We start from the raw sequence: 20353 nt of genomic DNA, 5'->3' as shown, positions 1-20353 counted from the left end.
AACTTATTTTGTATCTGTCCTTTTCTGTGTAATGAGACGCTGAGAGCCAGCTTTGGGTCCAAGACCAGTCTGCCAGCCTTTAAGCATCTGCAGATTTAGCTGAAAGGAACTAAGTGCATTTGAGAGATTTTCAAGTTAGCTGCTGAGAGACTGACATCCCCTAGAGGTGGTGCCAATAGTCACAATTAGTTGCTAAAATTTGTTACAATTAATATGGTCACAAATTAATAATTGAATTTGACATAAGATTTTTTTAAAGGGGAAAATTTCTTGTTTAATAAAATAGCAGTTATAGACCCCTCAGTGATCTCAAACCAAAGTCACCTATACAAGAAGGAATATAAAAAGAGGGTAATGGTTTGAGTTGCTTCTCTCACGTTTCCTTGTTCCCCTCACCATAACTCCACAATTTATTTGCAGTCATTCTCCTGTAATGTGAGAAAGCAACAAGTAGAACAAATATATTATCTAAGGTTACCCAGCTCCTCCCAAGTGCCATGCTCAGATAAGTCCCAGGGGCTTGTGGATTCCAGCAGTACAAATGGGAAAGCCCAAACATTGTCCCCACTGCACTGACTGGCCTGTCCATTGACTGGGTGTTAAGTGCTTCTGGAGAATAAACAATAATCACCTTTCCACTGAGATTTTAGATCATGCACCACCCCAGCTGAACCGTTTTGAAGGTATCTCTAACTACTTCCCTAAAAAAAACTCCAATGCCTTTTTCAGACCTTCTGCTAAAATGATTACAAAACTGGTGAAAAGAGTTTGTCAGGTCACCATGAATGCCAGATCTGCTCATCAGAAGAGTTTTAAGAGCTATAATGCTGACAACTGTGCTGCTTGAGGGATGAGGCTGATGAGTGTGATCAGAGCACTGCTAGACAGGAAGATATCCTGGCATTAGGTTCTGTGTAATGCAGCTTCAAGCATCTGAAGTTATTTGCTCCTTTCCTACAGCATTTATGATCAAGGCTCTTGCAAAGTGGTTTAACTCTCAAGCAGATTATTTATTGCTTCTTATGCAAATTTTCTAATTAAAAAAACAAGTAAAAATGGTGTTCTAAAATATCAATTGTGAAATGCAACATTCTTCATCCTTCCTGTGTCTTTTACCAATGGACCAAAATCTATCACTTATGAACACTTTTCATGAAACCAACATATGCTGTTAAAGATCAATAGGAAGACAATCATTTTAATAGGTAAAGGTCTGCATGGAACAAGAGATCATGGCAGGGATTTTATATAAGAGTGCGTACAATGATAAACCATATATACAAACTCCAGGATAATCTCAGCAGCAGTCACCAACCCATCAATCAAGCAGTGGTGAGGACAAGTTCTGCCCATTTTGTACAAAGGAAACTTCTCTTTGTTTAACCTACATTAGTCATTCAGGGAAAAATAATCCTTGTATTTCATAGTATAGTTGAACAAATAAAAATCCATTTCATACAATTTCTTTATCTTCTCAATCTGTTCTGAGGTCAGTTGTCTGAGGTATTCTAAGGTGATATCACCATCAGTTCGTTTCTCTGAGCTGTATCTCTTCAAGCTGGGGTATTGCAGGCTCTCTGGTGCACCAATGGCCTTCAGAACATGCTCAGAGTCCAAGCCAAGAGTTTCATACTTACCCACAATATCATAGTGAATGTTGCAAGGATCACAGAGCAGAAACATTGGTTTCCAGTGAATGTCAAGAGTATGTGGTGGTTTTGCTATAATGAAGTTGACAAATTCCTGGAAACTCACTTTTTCAGAAGAATTTTTATTTTTCCTGAACATTGCCCTGATCTCATTAGCAATAGTGGTACTGTAGAATGGTTCAGAGTGCAGGAGTTTGTCTCTGTAAGCTGAAACCAGCCGTTCCAGGGGATGTCTGGTGAACATCACTTTGGTGTAATTGCTTAGAAATTCCCTTTGTAAGGCAGGAGGGTAGGACAGCAGCCTTTTGATTAGTTGGGTATGGTGGATGTTGTCATGCTCAATTTCAGAAGCTTCTGCATTCAAGTCTGATTGAAGAAGAAAAATGGTTCTCTTCCAGTTGGAGCAGCCTACCTTAGGCACCTCACAGTAGATAAATTTATGTTTGTGCTCCACAAAGAGCTGGTTTGCAACATGAGAATCCAATTTGCTTCTTGGTTTATTGAGGTTATTCCTCAGGCAGACAGAAGCCAGTGTGTTTTTCCGACCGTTTTGAATTGCCAGCCAATTTTCAGTAGGATTGGAAAAAGCATCTGTAACCAAGGAAGAATTGAAACCATTTCAGTGAAATAGGGTTGTATAAATCTCTTTATCTGTGACAATCATAGCATTCTATCACACTGCATACAAAATCTAATGAAGATGCTAAATTTTTTTTTTACTGTAACTGGACTAGACCATGGCAAACATGCAATAAACTATCCTCCCTAGTGAAACACTTATGAAAATGAAAACTTTCAGTATGTTAGCAGTAGTAGTCTAAGCAAGTTTGGTGTTCCAATATCATGCTTTTGTAGTGCTCTCCTCTCATATATTTCTGAGATAACTTCCATAGTGACAAGTAACTAGGCCTTGAATATTTTCACAATATTGTTTTTATCTTGGGCTCTATAGTTACTTTCTAACACATTTGGAAAAGGTGTGTCTCTTTCTATAAAACATTAAATATTTTTGGTAATTTCTTTACTCACCTGTTAGGTTTTTTTGTCTCCTACAGAAAAACCCAAAAAGAAATATTCCAAATAAAAAATTTGGGAGAAGGAAAACTAACACCTTCTGGTTCATGTTATTCTCACAGGAAGGAAAATGACGTGGTGTCTAAAGTGGAAATCTGTCTTTCTGTCAACAAGAAAAGATAATTCAGGTTAGATTTTGTATGACTGATATAAAAAGATAACATGTATATCTCCTACAGAATTTAGGGCAGCAAAAAGACTTTTCAAGCTGTATAAAAATAGATTTTGCTAATAACAAAAAATTCTCTTATGGAAAAGACTCATCACAATTATATTGTTATACCAAATAGATAAATAATATGTCCATTTTGAAGTCTTTCAAAATTCCACCTTTTTTCAGAACAATGAACTGCTTATGAGCAAATACTCCTCCCTTGTCTTTGAAAGCTGTTGGGGAGCAATAACTTCATTTAGAATTACAAGGTTGTATTTTTTAATCGTCTTTGGAATCTGGGAACACAAAGATCTCTATAAATTGTAACAGGTGTATCCACAAAGACAAGGACACATTCAGGATGAATTTATTTCCTTTATTGCCCTGAAGCTTTGTACTTTGGACAAATAGATAATTGCAGGAGAAACTCTTCCCTATTCCTGCAGAGAATCCACACCACTAATTTGAATTCTCCCTTTTCCCTCTCCAAAGACCCTGCATGGTATATATGTTTGTTGCCATTGCTGCTGCAGCAGAAGAGGCCCAAAATGGCTCAGTATGATAGGAAACGCAGAAAGTGGTAAACAACAGAAAAGGAGCTGTTCCATGTTCCCAGACAGAAGGAAAGAAGGCAGTCCAACACAACATATATTCTCTCTTGTGCTCAATAATTTTCTCCCAGCACTTCATGGAGAGAGACCTATCTAAATCCTCTGTGCAATCTTACTCTGTTTCCCCCAGCAGAGAGCTCTTCATCAGCACGCTTTTATTGGAATTTGCAAAATTAGGTGCAAAACAATAACTACTGGCAAACATATCATTCTCTTTCTGTTCCATAAAGTCTGCACAATCAAAAAAGCCAAACAGCACTGTCTTCCTTTCCTATTTCTTAAGTTTTCACCCTGAACCTGCTGGCAATAAACACATCATTGTCTAGATTCCTTTAGGACATAATTTCTTTTTTTTCCCAATTTTTCTTATTTTGTTTTATTTTTGCAAGATACAATAGGAGCACTTCTGGTTTCTGGTGTGTTCTGAGACAGCAGTGAAGGCAGTACCAGTTACACTGCTGAAACTGTACTTGAGCCCAAGGGTTCCTCCTTTCACGGCTGATATGTGATTTTGATATCACACACTTTTACCAGAATATCTGCAGACTCATAGAGTTAGCAGCATTACTGACAATTAAATCTCTCTTAGAGTAGGTATGACCTAGGGAATGGAGAGCGACACTGTTCACTATCTCTGTATTAAAAATTTACTCATATTTACAATAAAATATTACAATAGTAATTCAAATTAATGCAGCACTCTTAGATGCAGCAGCATTTAGCCTATTTTTTTTTTCATTTTCTTGGCTGTATAAGATCATTGTAAGGGCTACAGGAAAGGTCATGGGAAGATTGCCTTTAACCTTTCCTTCACTGTACATCAATTCTCATTTCACAATGTGATCCTTGAGTCCTAATGCACCAGAGGCCATTTTCAAGGCCAGCTAAAGTCAGTCAGGTTGTTCATTGATCTCATAAGGGCCAAGATTGAGTGTTCCCTTTTTCTTCTCTTTCAGAAGGAGTTTGAAGACACAACTTTACACTGCATAGCAATTAAAATCAATATGAGTCTAAACAATTCTGTACAAGGACTCCATGTTAGAGTATGCCTAGGAGAAAGATGTTGGGTTTCATTCACTTTAAATGCTATCACTTCAGAAAAGAAATGTTATTATATCTGTCTCAGGAATCAGAAAATGAACTAGATTAATTTTACCCTATTATGATACTTGTATCATGCATATTTAACAATTACACTACCACTGGAGACTATAAGGTCTGCTATAAGACATATTTCATATGGAAACATGTCAATGACTCACCACAGGGAAATAGAAGAGACTTGCTTCCTTGGGGGAAAGAAGCTGTTTAGGAGCTAGTTACACACAGTAGACAACTCCTCTTCAAAGACTTATGCATAATTGTGGAAACAAAAGAATCTTTAATTAACTTCATGAGAACAATCAGACCATAAGAAGGGATAGAACAAGCTCCAAGCTGACAGGCGAAATCTTTCTGGACTCCTTAGAAAACTTCACAGAGTGGACTGGCAGTAAGAGTTAACATTGCCCTCAAGTAGGGAGGTCAACATGACATGAAGCTACCTTAAGGTGAAGTCCAAAGCCTTCTTCGGAAGATGTTTTCAGATGTGGGACCCCAGTATGGAGTTCTGTGTAATGCAAAGTTTCCACTGATGAAAATCACCTAAGGGAAACCTGAGGAAGAGGAGGAAAGAAAATTCTGAGAGCCATTTTGTCAAAGAGGGACAAGTGACCTGGAAATTGAAAAGGAGGAAAAAAATCCAAAATGGAAAGCACCTTTGTCCATAGGTGTCAGTGTCAGTAAATCAGATGAACTTTTCCTTATATTTTTTATGGCTTTCCTATGTAATTGTGCTTGCTGTTTAAGATGTAATGAGTTAATACTTCTCTTTGCATTTTCTCTCATCCTACCTTGAATTAAGTGTGATTTTAGGTAACTCCAAGGCATTCATCAGTAAAGGAATGACTAGTCTATTAACACAACAGGTTCATGCTGAATAGACTATTTCTGCTGTAACTAAAGGGCAGCAGTATGGGCTCTCCCAGGCAAGAAGGAAAGACAGCATCATAAGACTTATGAAACAAAAAAAGCAGAAACCTCTTCTACTGAAAAGTAACAAAACAGGAGACAGGGAGACAGGGATCTAAATATCTTTTTGAATCTTGCATATTTCCAGAAAAGAAGAACCTAAAAATTAAATATAAGGCATTAATCTGCACTGTTCTTGTTGTACATAGTGGAGGGAACCAGAGAGGGAGTTGGATCTTTTTAAATTTTTTTTAATTAATTAACCATAAAATCTTCCAGATAAGAGCCTTACACTGCACTGTGGTTTTTACCTTGTTCTTCAGATCACATAGTTATAAATCAACTATACAGAGCTATGACTTGATATTTTTAATATCTGCATGTCTTACTGGATTCTGCAAATTACATAAAAAATCATTTTTGGACTCTTTTTTGGTCATTACTAAAGAGTAAGCCAGGCCAGGGAGCAAGAATTATCCCCACAGAATTCCTTCTTGCAGGAGTCTTTCAGAAGGATTGCTATCAGGAGATTTTTTGAGGCCTGTCTGTTAATTAGTGTTTAATTTCTTCAGTGTGTATCCAGCTGTCTTGATGTCTTTCTAGCTCCTAAGCCAGAATATGCTGTCATTTCAAATGCTTTATACACTTCTAAATCCACTACATCGGTGCTATTGCCTAAATCAACCAAAGCCAAGCAAAAACAGTAAGTCAGTCTAGTGACATCTGTTTCCTGTAACATAATCCAAAGTTTCTATATGAGAACAGCCAGAGCAATTGTTCAAGCAAAGAGTGGTAACAAATGGGGAATAGATTACTGGAGAAAGCAATGCCAATCATCTCATGTGCATACAAAATGGCAAAAAGGCTTGAAGTCCTCATAAAATTAAAAATATTTACTGAATTCAAGCCTTCTTTGCACTGCTGATAATTCCACCAAGGCCCTCTACAATTCCATTTCAAAGATTCTTTTCTTCCTGATAAACACACTGCAAGTAACGAAGCTAAAAACATTGTATCCTGTTGTTCATATCTTTGTTGTCAAGTTTGCTGACCATAAAATGTTCTTCCCATCCTGTTTACTTCAAGAAATTTCTGACAATTTTATGCTTTTCATTACTCTCAACATCTCCCTTTTCTACATGGTACACTGGGTATGGAGGTGGCTGGCAACCTACTTGCGCATCCTGTGCATGGCAGGTGAGACTCACTGTATCTCTGAGACTGTTCTCTATCTCTGTATTGCACTTTTCCAGGGGTGTCAAAAAATTGTCATATGATGACGTCATTGGAATATTTTTATTCTGTTAAATTGCTTTTTATTGGTTCATTTGTCTCATTCTTGCTTTACATTTTGTGATACTAGACCTTCTGCAACCTTCCTCTCTATGTCTGTTAGTGGTCTGTACTTTAACTGAGCCTGTAAGCTACACCACAACCAGTCACACTTGTCCAACCACCAGCTTTTGGATTTATAATGAGTTCCTTTCCCCCTGACCAAAACAAGGTCTGATAGAAAATCTCTAGTATTCTTTCAAATGGGAAATACTCAGTCAAATATGTTTTAATAATAGTCACACAAGTACATGACCCAACACATCCACACTCAGATTGAAGTTCTTCCCCCTGCCATGCAGATTTATTTCCAGAACAGGCACCAAAGGAATAGGTTACATTGCCTTGCATAGGTAGCACTTGTACACTGCTCTGTCCTTGAACTGCTGAAAAAATGATTCCTAACATATCATTCCCTAATCCTTCTCCTGGAGCTTCTGAACCACTGCAATTGCAAAATCTTCAGTATTCAAAGAAATTTAGCAAAAAAAACCCTCTAAAATATTTTTATACTTTCATAAACAATAAGAAGTACTATAGCTGGAAATGTTGAATAATGTTAAGTCTTTTTGTGCGGCACCTATTACCCAAGTACAGAAACACATGTACACACACATGTGTACATATATATACACACACATGAATAGTTCCAAAACACATTAATATCAGTTACGCTGGCATATTATTTGCTCCAAGTAAACTAACTAAGCAAGCTGATAATGATTTAAAGTATTCTGATAATAAACGTACAATGGTGCGTCTCAAGCTAGTTTTTCACAGATATACCTTGGTCAAAGCTGAGCATGTAGGGCAATCCTCTGCACCCATTTGATAAGTGGAACTTTCCAGACTAAAAGAATGAAATTACAACAATACTTATTTGTGTTCCTGATACATTTGAAGCCAGAAGAAAAAGAAAGTACCAGTACAGCAGCTCAGTGGAAGGTAGGGAAAAATCTCTGAAAACAGATAACATTTTCAGTTGCTGAACCCCATTCTGTACTTAAGCCCTGTTAATCCCTTCAAAAAGACATCTGCAAATACATACATACTGATACGTACATGGGTACATAGAAGGTGAGGAGGGGATGAAGGGTAGAAAGCCCCCAAGAACAGCCTGAACAGGAAAACCAAGCTCTGGGTGCAGTTCTGCATGTGCTGTTCTATCAGAGTGAATTGCAAGAACAAGACCCTTGTTTGACCAAATCTGCAGCACCCTTGCTTCTGTACAGTTTGTGATGGGTGGACAGGAGGGAGAAGGAGCCCAGAAAGTGGAGCTTTTGCAGCCAGGCTGGCCTGTCCAAGAAGTGGAAAATCAGTAATGGGTTAGGAAACTCACACAAGTTACAGACAGCCAAGGGCTAGAAAAAGTGTCTGATCTGGGTCATTTTGCCAATAAGAGACAGTATTTGACATCATCTCATTTGCAGCAAGGCTTGAATGGTGTCAGGTGAGAATGGGTAGAAGCTCAGTGGGGAGACACCGTATGGGCCAGGCTGGGAGCTCCTGAGGAAAAGGCTGACAAGGGTGTCCTACAGACCAACACAGCACTGAGGTGGGCATGAAGCAACGATTTCCATTACAAGCACAATCTAAAACTCTTGTTCTGTGGTCACCTCAGCCCTCCATTACTGCATCAGACTTCCTTCTGGTCTCAGCAACTGTAGTGAGACCTTCCTTGATGCCATCATTAATCTGCTTATTATTCTCATTATACCACTTCTTATGCCTGCCTTTTAGCTTTTCCTTTTCTACTTAATTCCATGTCATCTCCTTGTCTTACCTTCCAAGCTTTTTTGTTATCTATAATTTCTCATGCAGTATTAAAAGCTCAGCTTTACTTTCTGATATATCATATTGGTAGCCCCTTTTGTCATTAGCCCTTGATAACAAAGAAATAGTTTCTGCTTTCTCCTCTGCTGCCCCTGCTTTTGGATTAAATTTATGAAGCACCTACAGAACCATTACATTTTTCACCTAAAATCACTCCTAAAAGTTTTCCCTTTCAGAAATGCCAGCACCAGTTATGATGCCAGTGTGCTAAAAGTGTTACCAACCAGTCCAAAGGAGCAAATTAAAGGAAGAGCCAGTTTGGGGATGAAAAGAACCAAAGTGAAGAGAAAAAAAAGAGTTCTTGGGGAAAGGCAGCAGCAAGTCCTACAGAAAAGCTCCCAGAGAGAGGCAGGAAACAGAAACCCAAGGAAAAGTGGTAGAGCTGGGGCCCAAGGGAAATAGAAAGTTTCTGTAGCCTGCTCTAAGTTGTGGAAAAGGGAGGTTGAGAACTGGACTGGAAAAGACACAAAGTACAATTCAGTGAAGAAGAAAAACAAATTCAAAGAAATTAGTATAGAAAGCAGTGTGCTAATTTTCCAATAAATTACCACAGATGTTTAAAAAGGAATGAGACTATATGCACTGCAGTCATTCTTGCACTGGAATCCAGCCCTTAGTATGTGATCAAAATTGTATTTCTTTTCCTTCCTGGAACTGCAGCCAGAAAGGCCACAGACTTTTGATTTTCTGAGAGATATGTTCAGTGAGAAGAGCTGGCTCATGGGTGGGCCCAGCGTGGCTGGAACCTGGGAAGCTGGATGCCAGCTCTGCTGCAGCATCACTGGGGCAGGGACTGGTGGCCTCAGGAGGCTGACATGGGGTCCTGGGCTGTGGGCAGGGGGAACAGCCCCAGGGGACTGGGCAGTGCCCTGTTACTGCTTTTGGTGCCCGACATCTGCTAATGGGCTGTGGGGCCTTTTTATCTAAACACTTAATTCAAAATTCCATGCACTTGTCAACTGCCATTTAAATCCTGCAAAATCAATCACAGGAGAACAAACTTCACTGCTTTCTTTTATGGAATCTGGATAAGCCTGAAAAACTTGGAAAGAAGGAAAAAGGAGAAAAAAGAAAGCATAGAAGTTTAGAACAATGCACTCTGGCCAGGGTGGCAGTGAATGATCTCTCACCAAGCTTGTTTCATAGCAGATGGGCCTCACAACCCCTCTGCTTTGTCTCATGTATAACTAACTCTCTGCCTTTGCGAATGTCTTAGTGTCTCCTCCCATGTTTCTCTTCTCAGTTAATGTCAGTAATAGAAATGTTTTCCTTGCCATTCAGGTCTACCTGACTTGTCTCAGCCCTAGATCCTCTTTGTCCCCTCCTGCTTTTCACCTCCCTGCGCAAGCTTGATTCATTTATCCCTGCCATTGCACACCAAATAGTACAGTCAAAACTGCTTGTAAAAGTCCTGGTTACTTAGAACACCACCCCCAGGCAAACTCCTGTTTGCTGTTCACCTTGTTATACCTTTGTGTCCCCACCCCTAGTACCCCTTAACCATAATTGATGACAGCCATGACCTCTCTTTCCCTCTTTACACACCAGTGAATACAAAGCATTTCTGCTTAAATGGTTTTCCTTTTTGCTCCTATCTCTTCCAGCTTTTCCTGTCATTTTAGTCAAGATTTTGAACTTTATTTCCAGGATCCAAAACTAATTTTGTCTGAATCCATACCTCTACTCTCATTACCCGCCATTTCTTTCTTTTTTATACTCCTTCAAAGACTCCCTTAGAGGAATCATGTGCAAGTCCTATCACCAGTGACTCGGTGTCTGCTCTTTTACAGAAATAACCCCTTTGCCTGAAACATCCTGACACTTACTGACAAAATGTGTGTATACCTTTTTCTCTCTTCCTACATGAATTTAGGCTTATTCTTTCTTTCCCTTCTGCTCTCCTGTGCGTTGCAGGGCAAGCTGTTCAGCAGAAATGTTATGTTTAAAGTCTGTTTCTATGAAACATGTTTTTATAGCATACTGTGACACATGCAGTATCAAAAATTAAGACGTTTGGAGACAGTAGGATTAAACTGATAATTTAAATCATAGAGACTATAAAATGAAGTGTCTGCCGGCTTTTGGCAGAACAGTCTTGAAACTAAAGACTTGACATTTCAGAGCATTTGATGTTACACTACACTCTAAGTTCAAAATAGTCTTGTGGATTCAGTTACAGATAGAAATGCTTTAAAAATCTGCAAATCTGGTTTCCAGACTCTGCTCAAGTATCCAGAAAATGGCGAATGGTCAGTCAATGAGTATCTGAAAAGGTGGGTACCCCACACCCCATGGGATTATCATAGCAGACAAAGAATGCAAGCTCTCCTCCTAAAAACTCTTGCCTGATTCACTGCACACCTTCCTTCAGGTGACAGGTAGTGACAGGTAGTGGGGATCCTACTGGACAGCCCTTGAGTGTCTCAAGAACATGTTCATCCTCTGAACCAAACATATGAAGTTTGTGAAGTATTTTGTTTCTTTAAAAACTAAGTGTTGAAAAGTTACTCAAAAGAAGTATTCATGAAGTATCACAACATGCACAAAAGTCATTTTCAGGGTTGAATCAGCTCTCCTGACCAGTCTAATGATACTTACTCTAATGGAATAACCAATAGTGGCAGCAGATTGCTATCTTCTGAACAAACCCAGCATCAACAGTGACAAGTCCCAAACTCACCAGTTTTACCTGCTGGCAGCAACAAGAGTGAGACTTGGTCATGTGGGATACCATTCCTGGCACTGAAGGAAAACGGTCCATATAGCACAGCTTGTCCCTGCTTCCCCTGCTCCCAGCATTAGCATGGCCTGTCCAGACCCCTCCTCTCCTGGTACCCCCACCTCTTTGCACTCCACTGTCCAGCAGCACTCCCACACTCCTGCTCAACACATACTTATTTGCATGGGCAACAGAGCTTTTCCCTTAGCCCCCAGCTCAGGTGTGACCCCATCTTTCCCAGTCCCTTCTTCTACTCCTCAGGCAAAACTTTAACCCAGTCTCCAGCAAATTCTCACCTCCAAAAGCCTTCCTCATATCGTCCCCAGGCAGCTCGCCCAGCAAATCCTGTTTTCCAGCTTCCCAAACACCCATCAGATCTCACCCTGATTCTGCTTTCAGCCTTCCTCATGCACAAGCCAGCTCGTTGCTGTCTCCCCCTGCCAGACTCCTCCCTTTGTCTCCTCAGTCAGCCTCACAGCCCCCCCCTCCAACAACCACACTTCCGAGCCAGCTCATCAGAACTGTCTCTCCTTCTACTTCCAAGATTCCCACACAGCCCTACTGCTTCTCACTCTCTGTTCTGTTCTCAGCTAGTTCCAGGCTCTACACTGCAGCTTCTACAGTTATTTTAGTATCTCCCAAACTAAACTGATACATTTTCCTTTTCTTTCCCTCCTACATCAATTTTCACACTAGTCATCAAGGCACATTTTCCTGCTGATTTTGTTCCTTGAATCTATTTTGCCAGCAATCCCCAACAATTTCTCCCTCGAAATCTTGCTCATGCTTGTTCTTTAAAATTAATTGTTTATTCTCCTGTGTAGAAGAGGTTCCACTGAGAATGTACAAGAGGAAACTCTTAACCTCATTTTTGAAATGCTTATTTCAAAATCTGCAATGTACCTGAACTTCTTAGAGAAAAGGTTGTTGGAATAATTTAAGAGAAGAAAAAAGAGCAGAGATTTCCTGTATAAAAATCAATAAATTATTTTTGTTCAAAGGGCTTAAAAAATATCCTCAGGCAGATATCTGGCCTGAGGATAAAAGTTCTGCGGAAATGTTTGAAATTTGACAAAAACCTATGTAGATGCAAACTGTATTGAACTTAGAAGAATCAAGATGCATACCACCCTTAATAAAGTCAGAAAGTGAATGAAAGCCATTGTCATTTCATTTCAGCCACCAGAATCCCTGTAACATCAACTTCTTAACTGAGGAAAGCCATAGCAATGAATAGTAGTCTGCCAAAAAAATCCTCTGTAGATTCATTTCATCACTGTGTGATTTGAAAAGCTAAACAATGTCTCAGTTTATGCCTCAAAATATTTGATGTCAGTTTCTAAATATATAAACAAATAAAAAACCCAACCAACTCTGAAAAGAAATCTCTTTTTTGCAGAGATTTGCCTACACTTACAAAATCATGGTGACAGGAAAAGCTACTAACAATCCAATTTTACTCACTATTCAGACAGCCTCAGTGGAGATTTCCCATGCCTCTGAGTGATGGTAAACAAACAGCAAAGATTCCGACAAAGAAATGTCAGTCCAGAGAAACATGTCATTTTAATTTTATGCCTAGGGATGGAAAGAAAATAGGGGAAAGATTTTGTGTTCTCCTTACCTGATCTCTAAGGCTGGGCAAAGTGCTTCTGTATCCACACAGATGCTTTCACAGGAGAGCATTTGAAAGACTTTGTACACTTAATATTTGTCTCTGTTTTGATTAAAAGCCCCACTAAAAGTTGCCAGTGTTTCCCTGAGGATGTTCAGGTGAGCATCTCTTTTGCCCTTTCCAAAGCACTGTGCTGTGCCTGTCTCTAGGTATAAGGAGCAGCATTTAACCACTCCCCGCGCAGGGTCTGCAGCAGCTGGTAGAGGCTGCCAAGAGCTTCAAGAGCAGCCTGCCAAGAGGCTGCCTGCTAAGCAACCAAGAAATGGGATGGTCCGGAATATGAGGGCAAAGGTAATTTGGTTGAGAGTAATTGTGTTGTGATAATATGCATTATTTTTAGATGGAGAACAAGAGGCAAGATCAACTCAAACCCAAAGAACTCTATGCAGGAAGACTCCAATAAACTCTGGGAACTGGAAGGTAAGTTCTCATGGGAGACATGGCTAAAGCAGAAGGAATTCAGTAGAGTTGGCACTTCCTTAAAGAAATTGTGTTTAGGCTACAAACACAAACAGTCCTACACAGTAGGAGGATAGGAAGTATAGTCAGAGACCAACTTGGCTACTTGGCTAAGCAGCACAGTCTTCAGTGACCTGAAACACAAGAAGGAAATGTACAGAAAGTGGAAACCAGGTCAAACTCCTAAGGACTAGTATGAAGGAATAGCAGTAGATGCTGAAAACAAATCATAAAGGATAAAGCACAACTTTAACTGCAAAAAGCAATGGATATAAAGAGATAGTAAGAAAACAAATCTGAAAGGAAAAGAAAAACCTAGTGATAGTTCACTTGCAGAAGGCTGATGTACATTTTCCATCATTCTTCATAAAAGGGTGAACTGTAATTATATGACTAATAACTAAACTCAGCAAGAAAGAAACTATCTAAAATAGGAAAAGAACAGGACCAAAAATAATTTGAATATACTGGAGTTCACATCATCCTCAATTATACCACTACAGCATGTATCCAGGAGAGCTCTCTAGTTGTGGTTGATGTACTAAGTGTCCCTGGACTGATGCAGGAACCTACATCCCTGCACAAATACAGGAGAGGTGAAGTGAATGTTATACACACTGGCACCTGGGCCTGCGGAAGTGCATGTTAAGGTACCTTGGCAATGGAGAGAAGAAAGGTCAGATCTGTTTGCTTTGTCTGAAAACCCTCAGAAGTTGTGTGAGAAATGTGTGAAGTGGTGAACACAGTGCTACATTGCTTTATAAAGTCAAGAAATGAAGAAGGATCAATTCTGGAAAAAATACTAGAAAAAATGAAAATATAGATTATTTATAAAAGGTTGGAGATACTCAAGCTACATTGCTTTATATTTTTTGGCACATTGGCCATTAATTTCTGTAACATGGCAAGAAGTTTTACAAATACAGATGCAGTAGGTCACATAATATGTTTTAATTTTAATAATGGTATTGACATTATAGCATTGACTTCTAACATTTTCAAAAGTATATTGAAGTGAAACTGTTTCTAGAAGAGTGAAAAACTAGCTGGGTGTAGGTAACAAACAGGGAAAACAAATCCAAGCAAAAAACCCCAACACCAAAACCACAGACTAAGATTAGTTTTTCATCATTCACTATCTAACTCGAAAAATATAATAAGTAAGATTCTAGCTGGGTCCATTCTGGGCAGAGTAATGGTGCAGATCTTTAATGATTTGGATAAAGGAACAATCCTTCCACCTCATAGATAGCAGTAAGCCCATGTGAACAGTAAACTCATTGCATGATACATTAAACTCAGAATGCTTTTGACAAATAAGATAAATTATCTGTAGGAGAAAACACATTACAATGCAGTTACAAGTGTTAGGTTCTAAGGGGGAATAATAGTTCATAAAAATGTGGCAGCCACTCTGCCTTAAAAGGGATAAGAGGGGTACCAGTCAGTCACAAGTTGTTCACGAATAAGTAGCATTTCATCATATCAAGAATGCAAACTGCATATTAGGAAGAGAGGCTGCTTTGACTGTGTACTTGGTTGATACATTAAGGAATGCCTCCTATTATATTTCTGTCTAGCACTGCAACAAGTAGCACTGTGTCCTGTTCAAGCAAATCTGTTCCAAGAGAAGGCAAACCAGCTGGAAAGAGTCCAGAGCAAAGCAGAGAAAATGGTCAGTTGTCTTGGGAAAAAAAGAAAAGTCACAAGAAAGAGGGATTGAAAGAGTTTGAGTTACTCAGTTTAAAGAGCAGAATGACAACTAAACGCATGAGAACCATCATCTACAAAGGTATCTCTAGGGAGGTAAGGAGGAATTATATTTTTTTATCTGTAGTGGATAAAGTGATGGGTTCAAACGATGACATTGAAGATTATGCTAAATATTAAGAAAATCTTATTAACAGTAAGACAATTAGATAATTTTTCATTTCTTGATTCTCTTTTGGAGATTCAGAATGCACAAGATGAAGTCTTGAGGTCTTTTCCAGTTTCCTTTCCTTTAAGTCTGTGGTTCATCCTGTTGTATAATTTAGACACCCCATCTCTACAAAAACTACATTTATCAAAATTTTCATGCTAAATTATACAAACCCAGACTGTTATTTCAATATAGTGACTCCAAACCAATGCAGTCACTATGGGGCATAACACAGTCCAGACTGGCATGATGTCACTTTTTTTCTACTGTAAATCCCATTAGCTCTCATAAAAAATGTGAAGAGTTTTGGCAAAAGGACTGCTACCTTCCAGAAATGTATCTGGTATTTGATGCTTGTACACTGCTATTTCAACTGCCATAAATTTGTTCTTTCCTCAAGATTCAGATAAGAAGACTTCTAGAGAAGTCTTCTTATCTGCTGAAGCCTGCCCTTCTGGTAAGCTACTCCACCAACTGCTAACAAGACACAGAGCTCATTTGCCTCAGGGGCCACTTATTATGATCAGAGATGAAAGACACAGAACTGAGCGAAACGAGATGTGGGCAGAAAATATGGAGACACATCTTGTTAGAGGGCTGCAGAATCAGGTTGCTTCATCTAACAATTTTTTCATGTGCTCATTCTTTGTATTAATCAAAATTCCAGATCATGTGATTTTAATAAAGTATCCTCACTTGGCAGAAAAAATTAAATTCCTTTTGCCTGCCTTCCACCAAAGATCCAATTCTGCCAAAGTACAGACATTCTTGGCCGAAGAACCCTGTCATATAGATGAACAGCTGCCCTGGTTTAGGGCACATTTGGAAGGAAACTCAAAGAAAATCTCATAGAGGGATGTTGCATCATTACAGAAGTTCCAAGGACATGTGACTCCGTTGCCAACAAATACCATTGTTGGTCATTACCTGTATTGCCTCTGCAATTTGCTTATAGACACATGTTCAGGTGATTTTGTACAGAAAAAATTCTCCTTGAAGCAGTTTTAATCTTGCAGAAAAAGTACGTTTCTCACATTTTATAAACTATTGGAACCAGGAAAAATCAATTTGATACTCCTTCCTGGCCTTCTGAATGTCTATTGAACTCTGTATTTGTAAAATACACAAGATAATCTGTTTCTGTGAAACATACTTTTCAAATTCAGAGTAATATCCAGCATAGCATGAAATTCATGCTTACTCTATAATAACATACTGGAGGAGTCATACAACAAATATTTTTTCCATAAATTCATTAGCCTACAACTTTTCTCTGGGTAAACCTTTCAGATTTTGCTGAAGTAAATTTTTGGTGAGGACTAGGTATTTCACTTCAAATAAGGCTGAGAAGAAAAGAACAAATAAACGAAACCATTCATTTATACTATCAGAGTTTAAAAACTTTATAAATCAGGGGAAAACTTTACATCTAAAAGCAATGTCTGTCCCTCTGTCTAAGCAACTATGGCCACATCGATCTAAATCCACAAGGCAACATTAGTGACTGAGTCCCAAAGAATCTGCCAATAGCTGTGCTTCTGAGCCCATGTTCCATTGAAATTAAAATGTAATAAAAAGTTTAATAAACCTAATAAACAGAATCCCCAGGGCCAAGTTCCAGTACACAAAGCAATGGTTATCCTGAGAGAAAAATCCTGTTTCCTCAAAGATAAAAGATGTCATGATGGACATGAGATAGATTTTTTTAACCATGTGGAATTGTTTTATAATATCAGTGTTCCTATGAGGCTTCAAAGATGAGAGATGTTAAACTATGTTAATCAGTAGCAACGCCATTTAGAATTAAGTAATAAGTCAGATAAACTTCAGTTTTCTCACAACTTCTACTCTTCCAGAAAGAAAAGTAGCACTAGCAGCATTCAGATTTCAGATGAATAATGCAGCCTCAGAAAAGCAGTTCTGATTGAAACCTTGCAATGAAACTGTCTGGAAAGATCATAAATTTTTAAATTATTGACTCTCCACTGCATTCTCTTCCCCCTCAGATCCTGCTTTGGCATGAATGTTGTAATACAAATAATACATGGCTTTTAATGGCGCTCTTAAGAGTTATTTAAGAAACAGGCCATAGTACCATGTTGTGCAACCATAGCATGGGCTAACCATAGCATGTGCAACCATAGCATGTGGCTAACCATAGCATGTGCAACCATGGCATGTGGCTAGCCATAGCATGTGCAACCATAGCATGCGGCTAACCATGCCTATGTCCAGCAGTGAGTCAGGGCTCTCTCACCATGGGAGAGCAGAATGAGGAATGTCTACAGGAAGATGCAGAAGCCCTTTGTGCAGTCACAATTCGGTAGCACTGGTAGAGCTCTCCCTTGCTTTGTCCACGCAGGCATGACTAAATGTCTAAAGCATGTCTCTGTTACACATTTACATGCTTAGAAAATCTGCCAGTACTGTTCACTAGAATTTCTAACTAGTGACACACTCCTAGTATATGTGAAGCCCAAAGGGGAACAAACCCACAGGGTGATCCTTCATTTCAGTTTTATTTGCTTTAAATTTAGAACTATTAGAATATTTTAAAAGGCCGAAATTTAAAAAAAAAAAAAAAACAACAAAGCAGAGTGTGAAATAGAAGAAATAGAATAATCTCTTAATTTGTATTGTCAGTTTGCAACCTCTATTCAAATGCTACAAGAGCTGAATAAAAGGGCAATTTGCTGCTTCCAAAAAAATGTAGCAGAACCCATCCTACAAGTAAAAGTGCTCAGAGGTTTAGGATTTTTACTGGGGAAAGATTTACCAAGCAGATTCAGATTTTGGCAAGTAACAATCCAAAAGGAAAGAGTTTTCTAGAAATAATCCCAAAAATAAAATGTCAGTAAAAGAAACTTGTGAGCACTTTTGGTTTTTCTGTATGTTTTCATGAATAAGAGTCTTTGCACTACTAAAAAATAGGTTCATACATCACCATATCTATCATATTGATAGACAAAAAAACCAGAAATTTGAAGGGGCAAAAAAATCTCTTGCATTAAGAGGCTTTTCTAGGGTTTTGAGGCCAAGAGTTTGAGATACCAGTAAGAAAGTCAAGAAGTTAAATATGATTGTGTTCTGGTTTTTTATCAAAGCAGACAGAACAAAAATACAGAAAACATAGAATGTGATAACCCATGCTGTTCAAATGAGTCTATAAACAATATCAACATTTCTTGTTTCAACTACTACTTTAAATCTATAATCTAAAAAACGTTTAGCTTCTTTTGTGATTTATGTGTCTCCTTTACACGGATAGTTGCACATAATATTTCTCAGATAATAGGAATTAATCCTGGATATCTGGCTTAAATTCTGTACTCTTCCCCCCCCCCCCCCCCCCCCCCAAAATTAGGGGAACATAACAAAAAAACTAGCAAACCACATAGAAATGTTAAGCTGCAAAATTATTAAAATTATTTCTGCATCTGAGGAGATCAGTTGAAAAGCCGATTGCCTGTGACATCACTAAACATAAATCAGAACTCAGTGTCTTTTAAAACACAAACAGGAAACACAGAAGTTTTAATTTACTAAGAAAACACCTAGAAGATTAAAAAAAAAATCCTACTACTCTTCTAAAAGGAATAGATAAAAAAAATAAGTACCTCTACAACATTTTCTGTCTCTGGAGGTTCCTGCTGAACACGGCTTTGTGCAAGTCTGGCTGAGTTTACCGCTTTCTGTTTACTTAATGCCTCAGCTCAGATAAAGAGAAGGTGTATCCTGGAATACTATACGTACCGCACGGCACATTGTGGTCTTTCTTCAGCAAGCAAGTTCGAATTTTTTCTTAGCAATGTTTGACTTCTGAAAAAAGGGAAGAAAGTAGTTATGCTGAGTGACCTTTACCTTAATTTTTAAAACTTCCTTGATTTTAAACAATTTCTTTCATCCATTCCCTGTCCCTGCACTATGTAACCTTTCAATTTCTACTTCAAAAAATGTCTGACTCAAAGCTCAGAGAAGTTCTTCTGAGACATTTCAGTCACTGATGTCAAATACATTGATTTCTACCTCTTCTGGTGTGGTATGCAATCATTTCACTTCTAGCCTGCCTGGGTGTCAAGAGCTGTTTGGTGATGTTAGGATGGATAAAAGTGCATATATGAAATACTCAAATAGATGAAAGTGTATGCATTGGGTTTACCCTGAGACTGACATTGATTGAATGATTGAAGAAGATGGAAAAAGGAATTAAATACTTGAATAGAATGCATTTTTAAATATTTTTAAAATATCTGTCCTTAACTCTCTCACGGCTCATTGATGATACTATGAAATAACCCTTGTCAAGAGGATGCCTGAAGCCCCTGCCATCCAAAGGGACATGACAGACTTGAAAAGAAGGCCTTTGAAAATATCATGGGTTCACAAGACCAGGTACAAGGTCCTGCTCCTGGCTTGAGGCAATCCCAGCCACAAAGGCAGGCTGGACATGGAATGTTTGAGAGCAGCCCTTAGGAGGACTTGGGGGTGTTGGTGGATGAGAAGCTGGGCATGAGCTGGCAATGTGTGTTTGCAGCCCAGAAAGCCAGTTGTACCCTGGGCTGCATCAAAAGCAACGTGGCCAGAGGGATGAGGGAGGGGATTCAGCCCCTCTGCTCTGCTCTGCTCTGGTGAGATCTCACCTGCAGTGCTGTATTCAATGCTGGAGACCCCAACACAAAAAGGACATGAACCTCTTGGACTGAGTCCACAGGAGGGCCACAGAAATGACCAGAGGGCTAGAGCATTTCTCCTGTGAAGACAGGTTGAAAGAGCTGGCATAATTCAGTGTGGAGAAGACTTCAGGAAGACCAAATTGCAACGTTTCAGTATTTAAAGGGGGCTTATAAGAAAGATGAGGACAAACTTTTCTATAGGGCCTGTAGTGATAGGACAAGGGGAAAAGTCTTTTAACTGAA

General features: G+C 38.9%; 1 protein-coding gene across 4 annotated transcripts; it reads right to left on the bottom strand.

Moving 5' to 3' along the window:
• Nucleotides 1-1176: 1176 nt before the first annotated feature.
• On the bottom strand, nucleotides 1177-13190 carry LOC128936930 (carbohydrate sulfotransferase 9-like). 4 transcript variants are annotated; one of them, XM_054276226.1, is made up of 5 exons: nucleotides 13007-13190; nucleotides 7617-7680; nucleotides 5033-5143; nucleotides 2679-2826; nucleotides 1177-2240 (listed from the first exon to the last, which is right to left on the bottom strand). In XM_054276226.1, exons 4-5 carry the CDS (start codon nucleotides 2770-2772, stop codon nucleotides 1390-1392), a joined length of 945 nt encoding a protein of 314 aa, XP_054132201.1. In that variant the 5' UTR covers nucleotides 2773-2826; nucleotides 5033-5143; nucleotides 7617-7680; nucleotides 13007-13190; the 3' UTR covers nucleotides 1177-1389. The 4 variants fall into 4 exon arrangements, with proteins under 4 accessions (XP_054132201.1, XP_054132199.1, XP_054132202.1 ...); XM_054276224.1 differs by lacking the exon at nucleotides 13007-13190 and adding an exon at nucleotides 11679-11817; XM_054276227.1 differs by lacking the exon at nucleotides 7617-7680.
• Between the last annotated feature and the right edge of the window lie 7163 nt (nucleotides 13191-20353).

This window comes from Melozone crissalis, unplaced genomic scaffold (assembly GCF_028551555.1).
Source record: "Melozone crissalis strain CALT ecotype California unplaced genomic scaffold, PUWL_Pcris_2 ptg000018l_1, whole genome shotgun sequence".
Lineage (NCBI taxonomy): Eukaryota > Metazoa > Chordata > Aves > Passeriformes > Passerellidae > Melozone > Melozone crissalis.
The sequence above is the reverse complement of the archived record's forward strand: the minus strand, read 5'-3'. Positions and strand labels throughout refer to the sequence as shown.